The 24,861-nt window shown below is 52.8% G+C and overlaps 1 protein-coding gene across 1 annotated transcript; it reads left to right on the top strand.

Annotated features, from left to right (window-relative positions):
- Positions 1 to 4,025: 4,025 nt before the first annotated feature.
- Positions 4,026 to 21,783, top strand: Lrfn1 (leucine rich repeat and fibronectin type III domain containing 1). Its single transcript, XM_048369329.1, is given in 6 exon segments — positions 4,026 to 4,043; positions 6,578 to 6,610; positions 11,603 to 11,657; positions 12,425 to 13,867; positions 20,725 to 21,370; positions 21,372 to 21,783. Coding segments are annotated over 3 exon segments (2,319 nt in total). The 5' UTR covers positions 4,026 to 4,043; positions 6,578 to 6,610; positions 11,603 to 11,657; positions 12,425 to 12,461; the 3' UTR covers positions 21,639 to 21,783.
- The last annotated feature ends 3,078 nt before the right edge of the window (positions 21,784 to 24,861 follow it).

Raw genomic sequence — 24,861 nt, 5'->3', positions numbered from 1 at the left:
CTGGGCATTCCTCAGGGAGAGCCAGTCCCAATCCTATTCCGTCCATCTCCTCCATATGAGCACCCCACTCTGCTACATCCAGCCCCCTTAGCCCCTGTCCCCAGTCCCTAAGCCTCTTGCATAAGGACTTCAGTCATTTTTTTTGTGTGGGGCCATAGGTCCCTCCCTTCCCCCAATTTCAGTTTTCTGGGGGGATTGGTTGAGGCCCTCTCCCCTTGGCAACTGGCCTCTCCTCACCCCCATTTTTCCATCCATCCCACTGATTGTAATCCCTCTCCCTGAGGACTGAAGTTGGAAAAGGAAGGGACCTAGGGGACATGAGGATGATTCAATAAATGGATCTGGCCTGCTGAGGTCAAACAGGCAAAGAGACCTGTCTAAAGGTCATGGCCTTAGATATACTCGAATGTATGATAATAGCCAACTCTGCTATTGAGAGCACCTTGTGTGCCCTGGTACTTATACAGAGCACTTCACAGGCATTAACTCATTTAATCCTTACAAAACTCCATGAAGAAGATACTATTATTATCCACTTTTTTCTTTGAGACTAGGTCGTTCAATGTAGCCCTGGCTGGCCTTAAACTTGAGATCCTTCTGCCTCAAGCCTAGGGTGTGCTGGGATTATAGACATGCATCACCATACCTGGATCCTTCGATTTAAAAATGAAGAAACTGGGCTGGGCACGTGGCTTAGTGGTAGAGTGCTTGCCTAGCATGCATGAAGCCCGGGGTTTAATCCCTCAATACCACATAAACAGAAAAAAAAACAGCAGTGGCTCAAGTAGTACAGTGCTAGCCTTGAGCAAAGAGAAGCTCAGGGACTGCCCAGGCCCTGAGTTCAAGCCCCAGGACTGGCAAAAAAATAAAAATAAAAATGAAGAAACAGGCATAGAAGCCAAATATAGCTGTTTGGATCCAGTGGTGTGTGCAGTTTGAACTTGAACTACAGTCATCAGTGGTCATACTAGCTATTCAGCAAGAGATTTAAGGAACTCTTATCTTTTTTTACTTTTTCTTCTCTTTCCTCCTCCTTCTTGGGGTTCCCACTCCTTCAAAGATAAATTTCTGTTTGCACCTAGGCTGGTGATTGTCAAAGATCCAATCAGAAAGGGGCATGTATGGAGCTTTGTCCAATCAGGAACAAAGGTGTCCTTTGCAAATCAAGGACTAATCAAAAAAGGTGATATAGAGCTAGACTGATGAAGAGTAGGTGTGGCTGATTGTGGATGAACCAATCAGAGAGTCCAGAAAAGATTAGTTATCCAATGAAGAGTCAGCACATAAGGTACGACTCTTTAGAGGGCTGGTACAAGCTGGGGATTATTTCTTCTAATACTGCTAGGCTTTGGTCTAAAGTTCTGCAGTTCCATGCTCCCTAATTTTCAAATCTGGGCCTTGCACTCAGGGCCTGTCTATCACTTGGCATTTTTGCTCAAGGCTGGCACTCTACCCCTTGAGCTCCACTTCTGACTTTTTGGTGGTTATTTGAAGCTAAGAGTCTCACAGCTTTCCTGCCCTGGCTGGCTTCAAACTATCATCCTCAGCTCTCAGCTTCCTGAGAAGCTGGGGTTCCAGACATAAGTCACCAGTGCCCAGCTCTTATCTGGCTATTTTGAAGATTGAATCATCCAGTCCTTAAAAACATTGCTGACACACAGTGTGGCTAGGTTTAATCCTCACTTTTCTGTTGTGATTTCTTCCCCTTACTTGTATCCTCCCAGCCTGAACTCCCAAGCTCCAGCAGGAAACACTAGATACCATGAAGGAGAGGTGTGTGTGTGTGTGTGTGTGTGTGTGTGTGTGTGTGTGTGTGTAGGATTATGAGTGACTGGGTCAAGGTTCACTAAAGGAAAGGTCTGCAGAGATAGCTGGCTCTGGGGATAGGGCACGCTTCCTGTGATGGTGCATCTGGGAAGAATTTGTGGTGAAGCCCTAAGTGAGAAGCATTTGAGACTCCAAAGATATGGCAGATTTTGAAAGAAGACCTTGCTAGGTTTGGGATCTTATGAACATCTGAAAAAGAGATGGAGAGTTCTGGGCATGGTAGTACATGTCTATAACCTCAGCTGCTCCCAAGGGAGGGAGGGTTGGAGGATCACAACTACTGAGGCCAGCCCTAGGAAATGTTAGCCCTTTGTCAAACATGAAATAACAGGGGCTGGGAATGTGGCCTAGTGGTAGAGTGTTTGCCTAGCATGAAGCCCTAGGTTCCATTCCTCAGCACCACGTGTACAGAAAAAGCCAGAAGTGACGTTGTGGCTCAAGTGTCAGAGTGCTCGCCTTGAGCAGAAAGAAGCCAGGGACAGTGCTCAGGCCCTGAGTTCAAGCACCAGGACTGGCAAAAAAGAAAAAAAGAAAAACGAAATAACAGCCAAGCTCCAATGGCTAACCCCTGTAATCCTGTAAACTACTTGGGAGGCTGAGATCTGAGGATCATGATTTGAAGCCAGCCCAGACAGGAAAATTCATGAGACTCCAATGAATCACGAAAAAGGCAGAAGTGGAGCTGTGGCTGAAGTAGTAAAGCATTAGCCTTGAGCAAAGAGAAAAAAAGAAAGAAAGCTCAAGGACAGCACCTAGGTCCTGAGTTCAAGCTACAGGACTAGCAGAAAATAAATCAAAATTCACCCTTCCCTAACAACAACAACAACAACAAAAACCAGCGGAAGAGTAGGGGAGAGGCGGGGAAGGGTGGGAGAGTGGAGAGCGGCAGGTGTGGGAAGGGCCAGGAAGAAGGCGACCTGAGCTGCTTGGGGTTGGGCTGTGGAAGGTGCAGGAGGGTGAGGGGATGCAGAAGGATGAAGGATGTAGGGTAAATCAGGGGCTGTCAAGAACAGGTAAGAAGAGAAGGGCCTACGGTTCTTAAGAGGGTCTGGGGTGTGTGTAATAGGGGCAGGCGTGGAAAGTTCAAATATGTCTGGTGAAAAAGAAAAGCACTGCATCACCTGTATAATAATAATTTTAAAAATAAAAACAACTCCCCTCTCCATTCTGGGGTCCTCTAGACTGGCCTGGGGGCGACCAGGGAAAGGCTGAGGGTCCTTGAAGGTGAGAGGAGATGGCCAGAGGAGGGAGAGGGTCTTCACGATGACCTGGGACCTCGGTGCTGCTGCTGAGTAGCTATGGAACAAGGTTCGAGTCCCCAGAGGGGCTAAGGCATGGCCTGGGGGGTCCCCCTCCCTGGCTGTTGGGGTGTGGTCTAGGGTCCACCTGTATGCTTGGGGTATTGATTCTGGCTGCCCTTGACCTGGGGTGGGGCGGGCATGGTCTGGGGTCCCCCAGGGCCCCCCCTCCCTGGCTGTTGGGGTGTGGCCTAGGGTCCACCTGTGTGCCCGGGGTATTGATTCTGGCTGCCCTTGACCTCGGGTGGGGCAGGCATGGCTTGGGGTCCCTGGCAGGGTCTGGAGGTCACAGGAGAGGGGAGGACACATTTTTTTTCCTTTCTTTCTTTCTTTCTTTCTCTGTGGTCCTGGGTGGCTCTCTCCAATGATCTGGGTCCTCAGCACACAGAGGTAAGGCCTGGTCCGGGGTGCTTTTGGGGGGCGGGGGGGACGTGATCTGAGATCCTGATGTGGTGTGTGGTGGTGAGGGGCCGCCGGGGTCCCCACGGCCGTTGGGGCGTGGTCTAAGCGATGGGGGGGGGTCTCTGGGGAGGCCGGGGGTGGGGCCGGGGAGGGGTCGGGGGCGGGCCTTGGCGGCTCCGCAGTGGAGCAGGGGGTCTCCGCCGTGGCTCCGGGGTGGGGGGCGCAGGGAGCGAGTCTTGGGGGGCGGGGGGTGGGTCGGTGCCCCCTCCCCCCTCCCCGTTGCGGCGGGGATCGGCGGCGGCGCGGAGGGCGGAGCTCGGCGGCGGCGGCGGCGCGGGAGGGGGGGGGGAAGGAGGAAGGGAGGGCGGAGGGAGGGCGGGAGGCGGGAGGGAGGCGGCCCCGCGGCACCGCGCCCCCTCCCCCGGCCCTCCCCCCACCATGGCGCGGAGCTCAGCGGCGGCGGCGGCGGCGGCGGCGGCGGGGCCGGGCCCGGGGCCCCCCCATTGCCCGGGCTGGGTAAGCTTGGGGTGTCACCCCACCCCACCCCTGCAGCAAGCCTTCCCTCCCCCTACCTTGGGTCAGCGGGGGGAAATGGAGGCAGACGGGTGTGAGTGAGTGAGTGTGGCCGGCGCTGCGGCGGCCTTGCGTGCGCTCCGAGGCCCGGTGTGTGTGTGTGTGTGTGTGTGTGTGTGTGTGTGCGTGCGCGCGCCCCGATCGCGGGGGCCATCCATCCGGGTGTGCACCTGTGTGTGCCCCCCTCCACCACACACCCCTTCTTGCACGAGGGACGCCCCCCCCCCGTCCGGGGAGGGGGCCGTGTGCAGGTGTGTGTGCACACGCGTGGGTTGTGTGCCAGGTGTGTGCACACCGCTCAGCCGCCTGCGTGGGGTGTTTGTGTCCTGGCTGGGGTGTACAGCCGCGGATCTGGGTAGCCGGGTGTGTTCGCCCGGGTGTCCATTTGTCTGTGTGTCTGTCCCCGCGTCCACCTGCCCGCGATGGAGAGGGGTGGGGTGCGGGGGCCTGGGGCTCCGTGTCTTGTGGGTCCAGGCCTCTAGACGGATTTGGGGGGGAGGGGAGTTCGCAGCTCCCTCGGTCCGTGTCAACCGGAGGAGGAGGAAGGGGGGTCCCCAGCCATCCTTGGGGGAGACGGCCATATCTTCCTTCCCCTTCCCGGTGGCTGGGGGAGGGGGAGGGGGAGGGGCAGCCCGGAGGTGGACAGATGGAGGGATGAGAGGCCGAGGGATGGACAGATGGGCCTTGGGGTTTGGGGGGGAGCGGGTGGGGGCGAAGACCTGGCCAGATCCCCACCCACCCCACCCTGAACCTCCCCCCATACCCCCCTGCACGCACACCGGCCAGAAATCTGCAGCAGCTCCAGTCAAGAGTTCCGGCATTCTGATGACCCGGCTGGGGGTGGGGGTGAGGACCGGCCGGTGTGGCGGGTGGGGTGCTTTGGGGCTTCTGGCAAGAGGATTTTCTTAGAACCTGGCTTTGGGACTGATCACCCCCTCCCCTGCCCAACCCTTAGATCCCACTTGCTGAACTCTGACCTCTGACCCAGGCTGGTGATCTGGTTTGGGGGAGGGGGGGTAATTGGAATGTGCTGGGTGGGGTGTTAGGGGCAGTGTAGGGGGGTACCCCAAGGCGTGGAGGAATGTGTGTTGACTACCTTTCAGGATGCTGTGTGTGTGTGTGTGTATGTGTGTGTGTGTGTGTGGTTTCACAAATGTGGAAAACCCTCCCGGGACTATGGGAGTGTGTCAGTTGCTGAGGGAACATCTTGGCTTGTCTGTAGAGGTGAAATCTTCTTTTGTATGTGTCTGTGTGCTCGTCCTTAGGGCCTCAGCCTCAGGAATGTCTGTGAGCGTTCGAGGTTCTGTGTAAGCATGAGGTGTGCACACCAGGGTGTACATGCTGGGGGTGGGCAGGTGTCTGACTGTACAAACACCATGCAGATGTGTGAAGTCGGCTGAGTATGTTTCAATGTTTAAAAGTGTGCACCTAAACCAGGTGTTGGTGGCTTAGACCTGTCATCCTAGCTCCTCAAGAAGCTGAGATCTGAGGATCACAGTTCAAAGCCAGCCTGGGCAGGAAAGTCTGTGAGACTCTAATCTCCAGTGGATCACCAGAAAACCGGAAATGGAGCTGTGGCTCAAGTGGTAGAGCGCTAACCTTGGGCAAAAAGAAACTCAGAGACAGCACGCAGGTCCTGATTCCTGAGTTCAAGTCCCAGGATAGACACCAAAAAGAAAGGAAGGAAGAAAGAAAGAAAGAAAGAAAGGTGCACCTGTGTATGTTTGCTCATGCAGGTGTGTGTCTGAGATGTCGGCTGCCTGTGTGTGATGGTGGGTGTGTAACGTCGGCTTGGAGGGTGGGCGTCCATGTGAGTGTGGGTCTCAGGAAGAGGATTGTGTGTCTGTTTGGACATGTATGTGCAGGCTGGCTTCTGCATTCCATGGAATTGAGGCCCCAGGGGATCACCTGGGATCAGCCAAGATCCAGGTTGTGGCCCCCTGTACTTGTCTAGATGCCCCTGGTGGTTTTTTTGGGGGGACCCTGGACCTTGGTGGTGTGTCCGTAGGCGTCCCAGTGGAGAGCTTGGGTTGGAGGGCTGGGATGGGTCCCCAGATGGTAAGGTAGGAGCCTCGGCTCCCGCCACTGCTCAGACCTTTGACACTGTTGGGCTGTGGACCTGGGTTGTGAAGTGGGGGTGGGAGGCATCTGGCCCAGACTTTTGGGGGTCTGAGAAGGAGTTTGGGAATCTAGAATCCTGAGGTTGAGAGATGAAGGGGTGGACTGCCAGATTCTAGGATCATGGAGGAGCTGGGGAGCAGAGGATAAACGGGGGTCCGAACTCCTGGCTTTGGGTGATGTGAAGCTCCTCTTACATTTCAGAACCCACTTGTGAAATTCTGAGGCTGCAGAGCCTGAAGCCAGGGAGCTGAGGGAGTTTCCCTCCAGGGACTTCCTCAGCAGGTCCCTGAGGCAGGGCCTGGGGCCCAGGAAGGAACCAGAGGGCGCTGATGGCTTGGTTTTTTATTTCTTTGCAGGTACTGGCCCAGGCCCTGACTCCCTAAAGAGAGGTGAGTGGGAGCCCTCAGGCTTGGGAGAGAAATGTGGGGTGATAAGCCTTGCTTGGAGCCAACTGGGGCCTAGGACCTCCCTGCCATAGAACCCACTCATCCCTAGACTGAGGGTTGGGGACTACTCTAGAAACATCATGGTTGGGTCAGGGTTTTGAGTGACCAGGAGGCTTTGCAGGGACAGGTAAAGTCTCAGAACAAGATGTAACATTCCTGCTCCTCATAGATAAGGTAGTTGGAAAAGAAATGTTCCAGCAGGGCATGGTGGTACATGCCTGTAGTCCCAGCTACTCAGGAGGATCTTGGTTTGAGGTTGGCCTCAGCAAAATAGTATGAGACCCTATCTGAAAAAATTAAAGCCAAAGAAAAGGTTGAGGGTGTGGTTCAAATGGTAGAGGGCTTTCTTTCTGTCTTTTGACAGTCCTTGGATTTGAACTCAGGGCCTGAGCACTGTCCCTGAGCTTTTTTTTTTTCCTCAAGGCTGGCACTGTACCACTTGAGCCACAATACCACTTCCAGCTTTTTCTATATATATGGTACTGAGGAATTGAACCCAGAGCTTCATGCATGCTAGGCAAGCACTGTACCACTAGGCCACATTCCCTGTCCCTGGTAGAGGGCTTTCTGAGCAAATGCAAGGCCCTAAGTTCAGATAAGTCGGATCTGACAGGTATCTGAGAGAGCGAGAGAGAATTAACAAATTGTTCTAATTAATAGTAATTGTAGCAGCTCACATGTAGCCTTTCCTTTGTCAGGACCACAGTTACAAATAATAGTTACAAATATTACAAAGAATGTTACAGAATTCTTTGAACTGATGAGGTAGGTTTTGTTTTGTTTTCAGAATCCAGTGTATAGCTGAATGTACTGAGGGCTCCTTTGGGGGAGTCATTTTGACTGAGTAAGGACTTAGGGGGTGTGATCTCAAGGGAGTAAGGTCCAGATTCTGCCCCCCACCCCCCGTACTGCAGTGTCTCTCAATACATATTAGGTGTTTTCATTTGCTGCTTAAGTCCCCCTCTGGCTGTGAGAGATGACGTTTTGTTCTTGTAAATTGGGGTTCTGAGTCCTGGAGACCTCCATAGTCAAGCAGGTGCAGAGCTGGGTCTCTGAATCATGCAGTTGCAAGTTGGTGCAGAACAACATTTTAGGAGGGTGGTTTTCTCCAAGTGGGCACAAATCAGTGTAGGGGAGGAGGCTGATCAGATGATGGCCTGGCCACTGCCTCCCTCCACCTCTGTCTCATTCTCCATTTTTCTGCTAACACTCTAATTCTGCTCTGGTCTCTGATCCTCTTTTTCTTTTCTTTTTTTGGGGGGCTGGGGGTGGGGAGGAGGTTGCCAGTCCTGGGGACTGAAGTTAAGACCTGGGCACTGTCCCTGAGCTTCTTTTGCTCAAGGCCAGCACTCTACCACTTGAGCCACAGTGCTACTTTCGGCCTTTTCTGTTTATATGGTACTGAGGAATGGAACCCAGGGCTTCAGGCATGGTAGGAAAGTACTGTACCACTAAGCCACATTCTGGTGTTGTTTTTTTGTGCTGGTCCTAGGGCTTGAATTCTGGGCCTAGTGCTGTTCCTGAGATTGGTTTGGTTCTTTCTCTCTCTTTTTTTCTTCCTTCCTTCCTTCCTTCCTTCCTTCCTTCCTTCCTTCCTTCCTTCCTTCCTTCCTTCCTTTCTTTCTTTCTTTCCTTTCTTTCTTTCTTTCTTTCTTTCTTCTTTCTTTCTTTCTTTCTTTCTTCTTTCTTTCTTTCTTTCTTTCTTTCTTTCTTTCTCTTTCTTTCTTTCTTTCTTCCCCTCTCTCTCTCTTTCTTTTTTTTTGCCAGTCCTGGGGCTTGAACTCAGGGCCTGGGCTCTGTCCCTGAGCTTCTTTTGCTCAAGGATAGCACTCTACCACTTGAGCCACAGCACCACTCCCGGCTTTTTCTGTTTATGTGGTACTGAGGAATCAAACCCAGGGTTTCAGGCATGCTAGACAAGCACTCTACCACTAAGCCACATTCCCAGCCCCTGGTTCCTTCCTTCCTTCCTTCCTTTTCTTCTTCCTTCCTTCCTTCCTTCCTTCCTTCCTTCCTTCCTTCCTTCCTTCCTTCCTTCCTTCCTTCCTTCCTTTGTGATAAAGGCTGGAGCTCTACCACTTGAATCATAACTTCACTTCTGGTTTTTGTTGTGTTTTTTTTTTTTTTTTGGCCAGTCCTGGGCCTTGGACTCAGGGCCTGAGCACCATCCCTGGCTTCTTCCCGCTCAAGGCTAGCACTCTGCCACCTGAGCCACAGCGCCCCTTCTGGTCATTTTCTGTATATGTGGTGCTGGGGAATCGAACCGAAAGCTTCATGTGTAGGAGGCAAGCACTCTTGCCACAGGCCATATTCCCAGCCCTGGTTTTTGTTTTTTGGTGGTTCATTGGAGATCAGAGTCTCAGGTGCTTTCCTGTCCATGCTGGCTTTGAACTGTGATTCTTAGATCTCAGCCTTCTGAGTAGCTATGGTTATAAGAATGAGACACCAGTGCCTGGATCTTTCTCTTTGAATTTCTCTTCTTTCTGTCTGTCGTCTGTCTGTCACTTTTAGTGTCCATAGTAGGGCTTGAACTCAGGGCCTCAGGCTTGTCTTAGCTTTTTTGGTCAAGGCTAGCACTCTACCGCTTGAGCCACATTCACAGCTCCACTTCTAGCTTTTTGGTGGTTAATTAGAGACAAGAGGCTCACAGACTTACAGACTTTTCTTCCTGAGCTGCTTTCCATCCTCGATTCTCAGATCTTAACCTCCTCAGTACCTAGGATTACAGGTGTGAGCTACAAGTACCTGACCCTGTCTGTCTCCCTTTCTGGTGTGTCTCCTTCACTCCCAGTTTTTCTCTCTTCCTCACTGTCCCCACTTGTGTCTTGCTTGTGGTCTTCTCTTCCTCTTTTTTTTTTTTTGTTTGTTGCCTTTGTTGTTATTTTCTTTTTACTAAGTCAGAGACTGAGACTTGAACTCGGTACTAGCTGCTTTCCCTCAGTGGCTAGCACTCAGGCATCTGAGCCATGCCTCCAACCCTTGTTGCTGTTCTGAGCTAGCATCTTTTTAGAGAGCCCAAGTGGCTCCAAAGTCATGAGTGCAGGAATTACAGGCGTGCACTACCATCCCTAGCCTTGTGTGTATGTGTGTGTGTGTATGTGTGTGTGTGAATGAAACCCAGAACCTTATGAATACTAAGCAAGCACTCTTCTGAGCTTCACTCCCAGCTCTCCTTCATTTGGGATTCATTTCCTTTCTCTGAATCTGCCCCCCTTCTGCCATTCCAGCCCTCTCCCCCTTGCCCTTCCTTGCCTTTCTTCATCTCTTTCTGATTTTCTTGGTTCCTCTTGTAGACAAAAGTAAAAGCCACATAAGGCCACTGCACCACACAGAATCTTAGTTGTGTCAGCAGGGACTGGGGTACAGGGTAGTGGGGGTGAAAGCGATTGCAGAGACACCTTCTTCTCACTTCTTCCTCCTCCTACCCCTACCCTGTATGGTGAGGGGGGCTGAGGCTGTTGCAGTGGGGTGGGGGTGGGGTAGAAGAGTGAATCAGAGCTGGGAGCAGAGGCACTGTACTCTGTGTGTGTGTGTGTGTGTGTGTGTGTGCGCGTGTGTGCACGTGCACGCACGCCTAAGGCCCCCAGCATATTCTTTGATGTGAGCCGAGGACAAAGTCTCCCAAAGGCTTTTTGAGTCTGCACTAGGAAACAGATGCATTTACTCCCGGCCTCTGCCTTCCTCACGCCCTCTCTGGCCCTGCCCAAGATGGGAGCTGACTATGTCAGGCCCAAGGTTGTACAGTGGTTCTCAGAAATGATCCTAAGTAAAGATGGTATGGCTCTCATCCTAATTTACAAGTGATGTCATTCTAGGGTTGGAGACATGGCTCAGGTGGTAGAGCACCACCCAATAAATGAGAATATTACATACTGGGTTCAAGTACCAGACTCAGACAAATTTTTTTTTTTTTTGCAAGTCCTAGGGCTTGAGCTCAGGGCCTGGGCTATGTCTCTGGCTTCTCTTTGCTCAAGGCTAGCATTCTACCACTTGAGCCATAGCACCACTTCTGGCTTTTTCTGTGTATGTGGTGCTGAGGAATCGAACCCAGGGCTTTGTGCATGCTAGGCCAGCACTCTACCACTAAGCCACATTCCCAGCCCCTCAGACAAATTTTTATAGTCATTCTGACCTAGATAGAAGGGGAATTGTTGGTGTTGGGAGAGTCACAAAGGGGGGAAGCCAGGGTTTGAACCCAAATCTGCTTGATTTCAAAGCACTTGTTCCTGCCAGGCACCAGTGGCTCATACCTGTAGCTCACACCTGTAATCCCAGAGAGGCTCATATCTGAGGATTGCCATTCGAATCCAGGATTCTTTTTGTCTTGTTGGTCTTGGGGCTTGAACTCTGGGCCTGGCTGCTGTCCCTGAACTTTTTAGTTCAAGGCTAGCACTCTACCACTTGAACCACAGCACCACTTCTAGTTTTCTGGTGGTTAATTAGAGATAAGAATCTCATGGACTTTTCTGCCTGGGTAGGCTTTGAACCACAATCCTCAGATCTCAGCCTTCTGAGTAGCTAGGATTACAGGTGTGAGCCACCAGCGCCTGACTGAATCCAGGATTCTTATCTTCAATTAGCCAGGAAAAAGCTGGAAGTGGTAGAGCATCAGTGTTGGGCAAAAAAAACCAAAGAGATAGTGTCCAGGCCCTGAATTCAAGCCCCTGTACTAGCATGCGCGCGCGCGCACACACACACACAACACACAATAACTAAAGCACTTGCTTGTAATTGTAGTAGTATTTGGTTTTGGTACAGCTTAGCTACTTGATAGTGATAATGATGATGATGAGGAGGAGGAGGATGAAGGTGATGATGAAGATGACTGCTGGCATGTATTAAGCCCATCTTAGATGCCAGGCGCTATTCTAACATCTACTAGGTTTATTAATTAAGCCACAGAAATGAGGCCTTGTTTCTATCTCTACTTTCCAGATGAAGAAACCGAGATTCAGAGAAGTTCAGACACTTTCCCGAGGTCACACAGCTAGTAAGTGTCACCGCTGAGATTTGAACCCAGACAATTTGGTTTTGACATTGATGGTCTTAAGTTGTAGTCAACAGTGATTTCAAAATCTTTGGTAGGGTTGGGTAGGGTGCTTGTTTCAAGTGGTTGGTTCAATCCCTAGTATCACCAATAAAAAAAAGAATAGGTATTGAAGGATATAGCTTGAGAAAGGGGTTGGACATTAAAGAGGAATTTTTTGTGTGTGTGCAGGGGGGGCGGGTTGGTTGTGAGACTTGAACTCAGGACCTGGGCACTGTTCCTGAGCTTCTTTTGCTCAAGGCTCACACTCTACCACTTGAGCCACAGCACCATTTCTGGCTTTCTCTATATATGTGGTGCTGAGGAATCGAACCCAGGGCTTCATGCAGGCTAGGCAAGCACTAGGCCACATTCCCAGTCCCCCCCCCCCCTTTATATTTATTTTACTCTGATTTTGGTTGGTCATGGGGCTTGAACTCAGGGCCTGGGACCTGTCCCTGAGATTTTTGTTGCTGTTGTTCATGGCTAGTGCTCTACCACCTGAGCCACAGCGCCACCTCCAAGGGTTGGTAGTGTATGGACTAAAGTAGAAAGATGATAATTTATGGATAGGCAATGTGAAGGCTGTCACTGTCTCGTGGGATCAGGCCATGGGGCAGGAGGTGGGGGTGGGGGTGGGAGCGGGATTCAGTTCTGACACTGAAACAGCCCGGAGAGGCCAGGATGGTGGCAGAGCCCCGGGCCCCGGTCATCTTCTGCTTCCTCTACAGGTCTAGCCTCCCGTCCCTGCTGCTTTCCCTCGGCACCATGGCTCCCGGCCCCTTCTCCACGGTGCTCTTTTCGCCACCTCCGACCGCCCTGTCTTTTCTGTTGTTACTCTGGGCCGGGGCGTCTCGTGGCCAGCCCTGTCCGGGCCGCTGCATTTGCCAGAACGTGGCTCCCACGCTGACCATGCTGTGTGCCAAGACCGGCCTGCTCTTCGTGCCCCCTGCCATCGACCGGCGCGTGGTGGAGTTACGACTCACCGATAACTTCATCGCGGCCGTCCGGCGCCGGGATTTCGCCAACATGACCAGCCTGGTTCATCTCACCCTGTCCCGAAACACCATCGGCCAGGTGGCGGCCGGCGCCTTCGCCGATCTCCGCGCCCTCCGCGCCCTGCACCTCGACAGCAACCGGCTGGCCGAGGTTCGCGGCGACCAGCTTCGGGGTTTGGGGAACCTTCGCCACCTGATCCTTGGCAATAACCAGATCCGCAAGGTGGAATCGGCGGCCTTCGACGCCTTTCTGTCCACCGTGGAAGACCTCGATCTGTCCTACAACAACCTGGAGGCCCTGCCCTGGGAGGCCGTGGGCCAGATGGTCAACTTGAACACGCTCACGCTGGACCACAACCTCATCGACCACATCGCCGAGGGCACCTTCGTGCAGCTGCACAAGCTCGTGCGTCTGGACATGACCTCCAACCGCCTCCACAAACTCCCTCCCGACGGGCTGTTCTTGAGGTCCCAGGGCGGCGGGCCCAAGCCCCCCACGCCCCTGACCGTCAGCTTTGGGGGGAACCCGCTGCACTGTAATTGCGAGCTGCTCTGGCTCAGACGCCTGACGCGCGAGGATGATCTAGAAACTTGTGCCACCCCTGAGCATCTCACCGATCGCTACTTCTGGTCCATCCCGGAGGAGGAATTCCTGTGCGAACCCCCATTAATCACCCGCCAAGCCGGGGGCCGGGCCCTGGTGGTGGAGGGCCAAGCCGTCAGTTTGCGTTGCCGGGCTGTGGGTGATCCCGAGCCCGTGGTACACTGGGTGGCGCCCGATGGGAGACTGCTGGGGAACTCCAGCCGGACCCGGGTGCGAGGGGATGGGACCCTGGATGTGACCATCACCACGTTAAGGGACAGTGGGATCTTCACCTGCATCGCCTCCAACGCGGCCGGGGAGGCCACGGCGCCCGTGGAGGTCTGCGTGGTACCTTTGCCGTTGATGGCGCCTCCACCAGCTGCCCCGCCACCTCTCACCGAGCCTGGCTCCTCGGACATCGCCACGCCCGGCCGACCCGGTGCCAACGAGTCAGCTTCGGAGCGCCGGCTGGTGGCGGCGGAGCTCACCTCGAGCTCTGTGCTCATCCGCTGGCCAGCCCAGAGGCCGGTGCCGGGTATTCGCATGTACCAGGTCCAGTATAACAGCTCCGCCGATGACTCTCTTGTGTACAGGTGAGTGTGGTGCTGTCCCAAGCCCAGGGATCCTGCCTTTCCTTCCACGTGCCCATTCCTGTGTGTGTGTGTGTGTGTGTGTGTGTGTGTGTGTATGTGTATCCTGGGGCTTGGGCTCAGGGCCCGGGCACTGACCCTTAGCTTGTTTGCTCAAGGCTAGAGCTCTACCACTTGAGCCACAGCTCCATTTCTGGATTTTTTGATAGTTCATTGGAGATCAGAGTCTCATGGAGTTGCCTGTCCCCAGCTGGCTTTGAATAGTGATCCTCAGATCTCAGCCTCCTGAGTAGCTAGGATGACAGGTGTGAGTCACTGATGCCTAGCTTCCGCTGGCTTTCTTGCTCAGCTGGTGTTTCTGGATGGCCTTAGACTTGTCTCAGACTCCTTCATTTGCTCTGTCTCCTCTCTCCTCTATTTCTGTCTTGCTCTCTGTTTTTCTTGCATTTGGCAAATATTTGTTAAGCATCTACATGCAGACAGATGCGGGCTGGAAGCTGCAGTTATAATAGTGAAGGAAGCCAGCCTGATTGCCAGTGTCCTCGGCTTTGTGGTCCACATTGGTCATGATCACCAACCTCAGAAGTTGAACAGAATAGGGGCTGGGATGTAGCTCAGTGGCAAAGCGCTTGCCTGGCAAGTGCAACCTCCTGGGTTTGATCCCCAGTATCAAAAAAGAAAACACAAAAAAATACAGTTAAAAAGAAGTTAAACAGAATAGCTGGGTGTCAGCCGCTCACGCCTGTCATCCTATCTATTCAGGAGGCTGAGATCTGAGGATCACAGTTCAGCCTAGGTGATTCTTATCTGCAATTAAACACACACACACACACACACACACACACACACACACACACACAGCCAGAAGTGGAGCTGTGAGTCAAGTGGTAGAACATCAGCCTTGAGTGAAAAAACTCAGAGACAGCACCCAGGCCCTGAGTTCAAGTCCCGGTTCTGGTACAAAATAAAAGTTAAATACTTTGGAAAGGAGACACACATGTGTCTATTTTGTTACCCTTCCTTCCTAGCTAGGATGACAGGTGTAAGCCACTAACACCTGGCTTTTAGTTACATTTCTATTAAGAAACTATTAACTGCTTCTATTATGTCAACATATGGGGTACATTATAGATAGAGAAAGCAAAAGGGTGAGACAAGTGGATGTTATTTCCTCCCCTTTGCCTGTGTTGGCAGCCACGGTTCAGGAACAGATCTGGGTGGTGAAGGCAGTTTTCTGAGATACCTGGGGTCCCATCTCCTCCTGAATTTTCCTCCTCCTTCTCCTCCTCCTCCTCCTGCTCCTCCTCCTCCTCCTCCTTCTTCTTTTTGTCCTTCTCCTCCTCCTCCTCATTTTTTTTTTTTTTTTGCCAGTCCTGGGGCTTGAACTCGGGGCCTGGGCACTGTCCCTGAGCTTCTTTTGCTCAAGGATAGCACTCTACCACTTGAGGCACAGAGCCACTTCCGTTTTTGTTTTTTGTTTTTTTTTCTGACTACTGTATTGGAGATAAGAGTCTCAGAGATTTTCCACCTGCGTTGGCTTCAAATTATCGAAGTTTCTTGTTCACTCCTGTCCGTGTTGGTCTGTCTCTATACTGTCCCCCTCCTACTCACATTAGGCATTTGATCCCTCCTCTGTGCTAATCCCTACATTGGGTACTGGGGATTCAGAAGGGCAAAAAGACCCCAGTTGCTGTCTTCAGGACATTTCCAAACCACAGGGAGGAGACCCAGAACACAGCTTTAGCACCTCCTTGGCCCCATTGAGTCTCCACTTTGTGGTTTTCCAGTATGGCTCTGTGCCACAGCTCTGGCACACAGTAGGGACTTGATAACTGACTCCTGAGCTCCCAGTGGCTGCTGGCTGTGGGGACACCTCTTCTCACCTCCACCTTCCTTGTGCGCTGTGGAGCGCCTGGGAATGCCTCGCTCTGGGACTAACCTCAGACAGGAAGCCAGAGGGACTAGAACATTGTCCCACTTTTGAGAACCACTTCTAGTTTTGGGGTGTGCTCAGACCTCCACTCACAGACCTGCCTCTTGGCCTCCATCTTGGTGGCTCCCCTCTGTCCCACTCTCCATGTCCTCTTGCCACAAACAAGCCTGGCACGGAATGGGTACTTCCCCATTGTTGGTGAAGTGAATCAATGTCTCTCTTTTCCTCATGGTCCTCTCCTCACCCCAAGCCCCTAGATAGGGACTCAGTGCTCTATAGCCCAGGCTGGCCTAGAATTTTTTTTTTATTTTTGCCAGTCCTGGGCCTTGAACTCAGGGCCTGAGCACTCTCCCTGGCTTCCTTTTGCTCAAGGCTAGCACTCTGTCACTTGAGCCACAGCGCCACTTCTGGCCATTTTCTATATATGGGGTGCTGAGGAATCGAACCTAGGGCTTCATGTATACGAGGCAAGCACGTTTGCCATTAGGCCATATTCCTAGCCCTGGCCTAGAATTTTTGGCTTCTCTGCCTTAGCCTCCCCAAGTGCTGGGATTACAGGTGTATACCACTACACTCAGCACGCGTGCTCCTCTTTTTGATTCTGGCTACCCAACACTGAGTATAGTCCTCCTCTGTGCTACATCTGATGCTAGCTAGGCCCTGGGCTGACAGAGATAGTTAGAGTCTGGCCCAGTTTTATAAACAATAGGCAAAGGAACCACACAGAACATTTCCTATGATGTTTCCAAGGGTGCTGCCACGTCATTCTCCCCATTTCACTGTGATTCAGTGATCATTACCTCTCCCACCTTCTTGTCTTCTTTATCATTTGTAGTGCTGAGGATCGAACCCAGGTCCTCACACCTACTACTCAAATGCCTCACTACACCTCTACCCCCACTCTCCCTTTGCGGATAGGGAAATGCTTCTTGTCCTTTATATGCTGGATGCATACTTTCTGTTTGCTGGGAAAGTGGATAATACATATTGGTAAATAACCTTGTTTCTTTGACTCTTCTCTCCTTCTCCATCCTTTCTGGCCCACAATCACCACACTGCACCCTAGGGGACAGTTCCCAGACCCTCTCCCCCTCCCCCCACATGTATGTAGATGTTGCTAGTCCCCAGTCTCCGGCCAAGCAAGAAACACTAAGATGCTTCCTCTTAGGGCCTAGGTTCCAGTCCTCTTGCTGATGCCTGCATGATGGCTCTGCATGGGTTAACTTCCTCACTGCTGCCACGGGGCGGAGGTGACATCCAATCAGAAGCCTGCTCAGATGGCTTGTTCTGCTCTGACAGCCAATGAGAGACACAGGGGCTCAAGCTTTCTTAAGGAGCCAGTCTCTGTCTTTGAGAAAGGGGGAGCCCCTAGCAACTAGCTATTTTGGGGGGAGGGGAAGCAAGGGAATGCAAAGCTATGAAGAGGAGGAGAAGAAGGTGGGGAGTTGAAACCTGGGGGAGCCAAGTAAGTGCAACAGTGGTCTGGGGAAAGGCAGGTAAGGGGCACATGAAGGCACCTTTGGTGGGCTCATATTTGATGTCTGTGGGTTGGAGGGTGCCTCTTGGAGTAACGAGGGACTCTCATGGAAGTGGGGCTTAAAAACCAAAAGGTGGCCCAGAAGGAAGGAAGATGGTGCTCTGAGAGGCAAGCAGGCCTGTAGAGATGGAGTATGGCATTTTCCAGAGCTGGAGCCTATGGTCTGCATGGTCCCTGGCAAGGGAAGGGGCTGGCCTTGCTCCTGCCCGTCACTAGGAACTTCTGCACCTGAGGAGAGCCTGTGAGGTTAGGTGCTGGGCATGTGAATCAGTGTGGACCTGGATTTGGCAGACCTGGGTTTCTTGAGATTGGATGAGGCCAGTAGGGAAGATGGACTCCAATTAACCACCAGAAACCTGGAAGTGGAGCTGTGGCTCAAATTGGTAGAATGCTAGCCTTGAGCAAAAGAGCTCAAGGACAGTGTCCAGGCTCTGAGTTCAAGCCCTCACAACCCCCCCCCCCCCAAAAAAAAGGTCTTATAATTGGTCAGAGAGGTTGCTAAAGAATGCTAGCCAGGATTTCTGACAATCACTGAATAGGATTTTAGCTAATGGCAATATCAAGTATCAGATTTTGCATGTTAAGTAATTCATTCTTCCTCCTCTGCCGCCGCCTCCTCCATTTCTTCTTCTTCGTCTTCTTCTTCTTCTTCTTCTTCTTCTTCTTCTTCTTCTTCTTCTTCTTCTTTCTTTCTTTCTTTCTTTCTTTCTTTCTTTCTTTCTTCTTTCTCTTTTGGGGGGGTTGTTTGTGGGGCTTGAACTCAGGGCCTGGGCACTGTCCTTGAGCTTCTCTGCTTAAGGCCAGTAGTGTTCTATCACTTTGAACCACAGAACCACTTCTGGGAAAAAAAACAAAAAACACTTCTGGCTTTTTTCTGAGCAATTTATTGGAGATAAGAGTCTCTAGGACTTTTCAGCCTAGGCTGCCTTCAAACCACAATCCTCATATCTTAGCATCCTGAGTAGCTAGGATTACAGGTGTGAGTCACTGGTGTGCGGCTCTTATCTTTTTTATGATATGGGAAATCTGGCTATCAGTACGGGAGGGGGGGGGAACAGATGTACAGAAATGTTAAGAAACTTTCCTAAGGACACAGAGCCTAGTTATGGGTAGAGGAGAGGTACACACCCTGATGAGCTGGCTCTCAGACTTAATTGATAAAACCACTTTCTTTGGCCTTTGAAGGGTGGGGCTTATAGCAAGGGAGGAACACACTTGTTTGGCTACACTTAATTCAATTATGGATAGAACACTGGAAGCCTGATTAGATCCCATCTGACTCTACTGGGTTGTATACTTACGAGTGGTTGCTTCTAATATCTGGATAAGGGTGGGGCATGATGAGCCTAAGCAGAGTAGAAGAATTATATCCCTAGTTAGCCCTTGCGGGGTATGGGTGTGGCTTTTAGCAACGCTTGTGCATGCGTGCTTGCCTGCCTTCCTTCCTTCCTTCCTTCCTTCCTTCCTTCCTTCCCCCCCCCTTCATTTCTTTCTTCTTTTTGCCAGTCCTGGGGCTTGAACTCAGGGCCTGGGCTCTGTCCCTGAGCCTCTCTGTGCTCAAGGTTAGCACTCTACCACTTAAGCTATAGTAACACTTTCAGCTTTTTCTGTTCATGTGGTGCTGAGGAATTGAACCCAGGGCTTCATGCATGCTAGACAAGCACTCTGCCACTAAGCCACATCTCAGCCCCCCCTTTTTTGTGGGCTTGAACTCAGAGCCTAGGCCTGTCACTTGGCTTTTGTGTTCAAGGATCGTTCTCTACCACTTGAACCACAGCTCCACTTTCTGGTTTTTGCTAGTTAATTGGAGATCAGTCTCTCAGATTTGTCTCCCCAGGCTCTCTTTTGATGCAGGTGCAGGTGTATCTTCCTATCTCAGCCTTCTGAGTAGCGAGGATTACAGGTGTGTGTCACCATGGCCTGGATGCAATGCCCCTTAATAAAGGTGGGAATATGTAACTGAGTGGAAATTGCACCTGGAAATGGCCATTTTATTTTTTTAAACTATTTTTTTTTTTTTTTTGCCAGTCTTGGCCTTGAACTCAGGGCCTGAGCACTGTCCCTGCTTCTTTTTGCTCAAGGCTAGCACTCTGCCACTTGAGCAACAGCGCCACTTCTGGCCATTTTCTATATATGTGGTGCGGGGGGAATTGAACCCAGGGCTTCATGGAAATGGCCATTTTATCCACGGGTGGGACATGCAGATGAAGGGGAATAACTGGAAGCATGGTTCCTCCCTCTTGAAAGATGGGATAAGTTGGGGCTGGGGATATGGCCTAGTGGCAAGAGTGCCTGCCTCATATACATGAGGCCCTGGGTTCGATTCCCCAGCACCACATATACAGAAAATGGCCAGAAGTGGCGCTGTGGCTCAAGTGGCAGAGTGCTAGCCTTGAGCAAAAAGAAGCCAGGGATAGTGCTCAGGCCCAGAGTCCAAGCCCCAGGACTGGCCAAAAAAAAAAAAAAAAAAAAGATGGGATAAGTATAAAAGAGGAAATAGAAGATAATCCATTATTGGGATGAATAAGACAAGTTCTGTAAGTGCTTAATCTTGGTGTCCCTATGGCTGTGGGCATGCAGATGGGGGGGGGGGGGTAGACTTGGGACCTTGAAGGACAGTTGTAGGAGCCACAGAGTGACACTACCAGGGGCATATCCCTGAGGACTGGGCATGAAAACTACAGAACAGGGGCTGGGGATATGGCCTAGTGGCAAGAGTGCTCGCCTTGTATACAAGAAGCCCTGGGCTCGATTCCCCAGCACCACATATACAGAAAATGGCCAGAAGTGGCACTGTGGCTCAAGTGGCAGAGTGCTATCCTTGAGCAAGAAGAAGCCAGGGACAGTGCTCAGGCCCTGAGTCCAAGCCCCAGGACTGGCCAAAAAAAAAAAAAAAAAAAGAAAACTACAGAACACCTCCTACACAGGGGCAAGGATATGTAAATGACCATGAATGGCATACAGTGTCCCAATAGATAATTGACAGGTGATGGGGGCGGGGCCATGCAGAAGAAGGGTGTGGCCTGTAGCACCAGTCTCCTTAAATGGTAGACATAGAAAGACTTAGGAGCTGGGGGGGGCGTGTCCCTTGGGGGCAGTACTCCTCCCATGCAGGGGCGGGGATATGTAGATGCAGAAGTATAAGTGGCAGATCTTGTCCCCAATAAGTGATTGGCCAGGTGGGTCTGTGGGTGGGGCATGCAGATGAGGGGGTGGCCCGTCACCGTGGTCCTGAAAGGGTAGAACTACATTGGTGGGAGAGCAGGTAGGGCTGTTTTTGCCTTGGGCCGGGGAGGGAATCCTTTCTGGGGGAGGGAGGGAATGTCAGGCGGAAGGGTGCGGGGTTCAGAACGGGGCCAACCACCCTGACCCCCCACTCCCTTTCTGCAGGATGATCCCGTCCACCAGCCAGACCTTCCTGGTGAACGATCTGGCCGCCGGCCGGGCTTACGACTTGTGCGTGCTGGCGGTCTACGACGACGGCGCCACGGCCCTGCCGGCCACGAGGGTCGTGGGCTGTGTGCAGTTCACCACGGCGGGGGACCCTGCGCCCTGTCGCCCCCTGAGGGCCCATTTCTTAGGCGGCACCATGATCATCGCCATCGGGGGCGTCATCGTCGCCTCGGTCCTGGTTTTCATCGTGCTGCTCATGATTCGCTACAAAGTCTACGGCGATGGAGACAGTCGCCGAGCCAAGGGCGCGTCCCGGTCCCCTCCGAGGGTCAGCCACGTGTGTTCGCAGACTAACGGCGGTGCAGGCCCCCAGCAGGCCCCGGGCCCGGCCGCACAGGACCGCTACGAGGCCCTGAGGGAGGTGGCCACGCCGGCTGCCGCGGTGGCCATCGAGACCAAGGCCGCCGCCACCGCGGCCGAGGCGGCGTCCATGGAGAAGGAGACGATCCTGGGACGCTCCCTGGGCGGCTCGGCCACCTCCCTGTGCCTGCTGCCATCCGAGGAAACTTCGGGGGAGGAGTCTCGGGCTCTGGCAGGCCCTCGGAGGAGCCGCTCCGGGGCCCTGGGGCCACCGGCTTCTGCGCCCCCCGATTCTAGCTTTGGTTCCTGGAGGGACTCCCGCCCGATCAAGGCCACAGCAGCGTTATTCCTTCGATGGGGACTACGGGGCGTTGTTTCAGAGCCACAGTTACCCGCGCCGCGCCCGGCGGACAAAGCGCCACCGCTCCACGCCACACCTGGACGGGGCCGGCGGGGGCGCGGCCGGGGAGGACGGAGACCTGGGGCTGGGCTCCGCCCGGGCGCGCCTGGCCTTCACCAGCACCGAATGGATGCTGGAGAGTACCGTGTGAGCGAGTGGGGAGAGGGGTCTGGGTGCCGGGATGCCCGGGGTCGGGGGGGGGGGTCCCCTCCACCCCTCCGCCCCCGTGGATCAACGGCCACTGCCCCTCCGGGACTCCGGGGCGGGAAAAGCACATTGCCAGGAACCTGGGCCTGGAGCCGACCGGGAGGCTCCGCCCTTTATCCTCCCGGGAGGGAGGAAGAGGGCGGGCGCGCCCGAGGCCACGCCCCCGACCGCGCCTCATTGGCTCGGGGGCGTGGTCACCGGCCGCCACGCCCCTCCTGCCCCTCCCCTCGCGCGCTCGCGGACCTCGCTGGAGCCGGTGCCTTACACAGCGAAGCGCGGGGAGGGGCAGGGCCCCCCCGACACTGCAGCACTGAGACACGAGCCCCCTCCCCCAGCCCGGGACCCCGGGGCAGGGGTCAGGGGTCCATTTCTTGTATCTGGCTGGACTAGATCCTATTCTGTCCCGCGGCGGCCTCCAAAGCCCCCCCCTCTCGCCCCCTGACACACACCTCACCCCCACCCCCTCCTGCCCTTCCCTGGCTCCCCTCGTCTGTCTCCGTCCTGCCCTCCTGTCTGTCTGTCTTCTGTCTCTGTCCTGCTCTCCTCGTTCCCTTTTCTCTGTTTTGTGGTGGTCTCTTCTCCCTCTGCCTTCCCTTAATTTGTCTTCTCCCCTAATTTCTTCTCACTATCAAGATGTCCCGGGCAGGTCCCACTGGAAGGACCAGACTTTCCCTCCCCCCCCATGCCTTCTTCGTACCTCCTGCCCCCCACCTTGCCCCCAATAAAGCCCCCACATGAACAAGATCCAAAACCAAATCCCCCCCACTCGACCAGAGCCGGGACCCTCCGCCGCAGCAGAATTAAACTTTTTTCTGTGTCTGAGGCCGCTCTGCTGACCTGTGTGTGCGTGTGTGTGCGTGTGTGCGTGTGTCAGTATATGTGTCTTGAGGGGAGGGTGACATAGAAGGTAAAAGACCCAAGTTAGACTGAAGGAAGGATGATGACCACGGGGGTTGTGGGCAGGGGGTGGGGGAGGCGTGAACTGGCAGACAGGCTCTTACCTTCCTAAGACTTAAAGATGAGGTGTAATCAAAATAAAATCATTGTAGTTGGGTGCTCACTGGTGGCTCATGCCTGTAATCCTAGCTACTCAGGAGGCTGAGATAGGAGGAGGACCAGAGTTCAAATCCAAACCATGTCAAAAAAGGAAACTGTGAGACTCTTATCTCCAAGTAACTACCAAAAAGCCAGAAGTGTAGCTATGGCTCAAGTGGTAGAGTACCAGCCTTGAACAAAAAAGCCAATCCAGAGTGTGAGATTCTGATTTCAAGTCCCTGTCCCCCATTTACCCCCCCCCCCCCACAAACAAAATGATTGTAGCTAAAGTAAGTGCTAAGCCCTTAATCCTAGCAGCAACCTTAGGATGTTGGGACTGCTGTCTCATTTTACAGATGAGCAGACTGCAGTTCAGAAAAGGTAAAATATGGACTGGGAATGTGGCTTAGTGGTAGAGTGCTTGCCTAGCATGCATGAAGTCCTGGGTTTGATTCCTCAGTACCACCTACACAGAAAAAGCCAGAAGTGTTGCTGTGTGGCTCAAGCGGTAGAGTGCTAGCCTTGAGCAAAAGAAGCTCAGGGACAGTGCTCAGGCCCTGAGTTCAAGTCCTAGGACCGGCCAAAAAAAAGAAAAGAAAAGAAAAGGTAAAATACCTGGCACATGGTGACATAACCAGGTTTTTCATCAGATTTTTTTTTAAAGACTCAGTGATAGAGCATTTGCCCAGGATGAGGGAGGCCCTGGGTTCCATCCCCAGTACTGCAAAAATCAACCAATCCCCACCCAACAATGCCTGTAAAAAGACAGGTGGAGTTGGATATTGTGGTCCCCACCTGGAGCCCAGCTTCTCTGGAGGCTGAGGCAGGAGGATTGCTTGAGCCTAGGGAGTTCTAGGTCTCAACCATCAATAAATAAGGATAAATAAAAAGGCAAGTGGCCTGATTTCCAGTTTGTCTTCAACCTGAGCCCTCTCTGTTGGGGAGTCTGAATGATCTTTCTGCTCCAAGGCCTCCTATGTGTGGAACCAGAGACTGTTGAAGGGCCTTGCCTGAGGCCCTCCCCTGCCCTGGGTCCCTGTGGATGTGTACAGAAACTGGCAGTTTGCCTATGCCTTTGCAGCTCAATTGGGAGACTCAGGAAATAGCTCCACTGAGAGTGGCTGGACTTGTGAACTCCAACCAGCCTGGTAGGGAAGTTCAAGTTGGTCATAGAAAAACCAGCCTGATGAGAAAGGGTAAAGTCAATCTAAGTCAAGTGCTGGTGTGCATGCCTGTCATCCTAGCTACTCAGAAGGCTATAAAATCTGAGGATCACAGTTCAAAGCAAACCTGGGCAGGGAAGTCTGGGAGACTTTTTTTTTTTTTTTTTTTTTGCCAGTCCCAGGCTTGAACTCAAGGCCTGGGTACTGTCCCTGAGCTTCTTTTACTCAAAGCTGGTACTCTACCACTTGAGCCACAGTGCTATTTCCAGCTTTTGCTGCTTATGTAGTACTGAGGAATGGAACCCAGGGCATCATGCATGCTAGGCAAGCGCTCTACCACTAAGCCACATTCCCAGCCCCTCTGTGAGACTCTTAACTCCAATGAACCAGAAAAAAAAAAGCCAGAAGTGAAGCTGTGGTTCAAGTGGCTGTGGCTCACTAGTCTTAAGCAATAAAGCCCAGTGATAATGCCCCACAGACCGGCACACAGGCACACACACACACAAAGTTAATCATAGCTAATCAGCCTGCTAGCCAGGCACAGTGGCTCTTACCTGTTATCCCAGCTATTTGATTGTTGTTGGTTTTTTTTGCCAGTCCTGGGCCTTGGACTCAGGGCCTGAGCACTGTCCCTGGCTTCCTTTTGCTCAAGGCTAGCACTCTGCCACTTGAGCCACAGCGCCGCTTCTGGCCGTTTTCTGTATATGTGGTGCTGGGGAATCGAACCTAGGGCCTCGTGTATCCGAGGCAGGCACTCTTGCCACTAGGCTATACCCCCAGCCCTGTTGTTGTTGTTTTTTTTTTGCCAGTCCTGGGCCTTGAACTCAGGGCCTGAGCACAGTCCCTGGCTTCTCTTTACTCAAGGCTAGCACTCTGCCACTTGAGCCACAGCACCACTTCTGGCCATTTTCTATATATGTGGTGCTCGGGAATGGAACCCAGGGATTCATGTATATGAGGCAAGCACTC

This window comes from Perognathus longimembris, chromosome 20, assembly GCF_023159225.1.
Source record: "Perognathus longimembris pacificus isolate PPM17 chromosome 20, ASM2315922v1, whole genome shotgun sequence".
Lineage (NCBI taxonomy): Eukaryota > Metazoa > Chordata > Mammalia > Rodentia > Heteromyidae > Perognathus > Perognathus longimembris.
The sequence above is the reverse complement of the archived record's forward strand: the minus strand, read 5'-3'. Positions and strand labels throughout refer to the sequence as shown.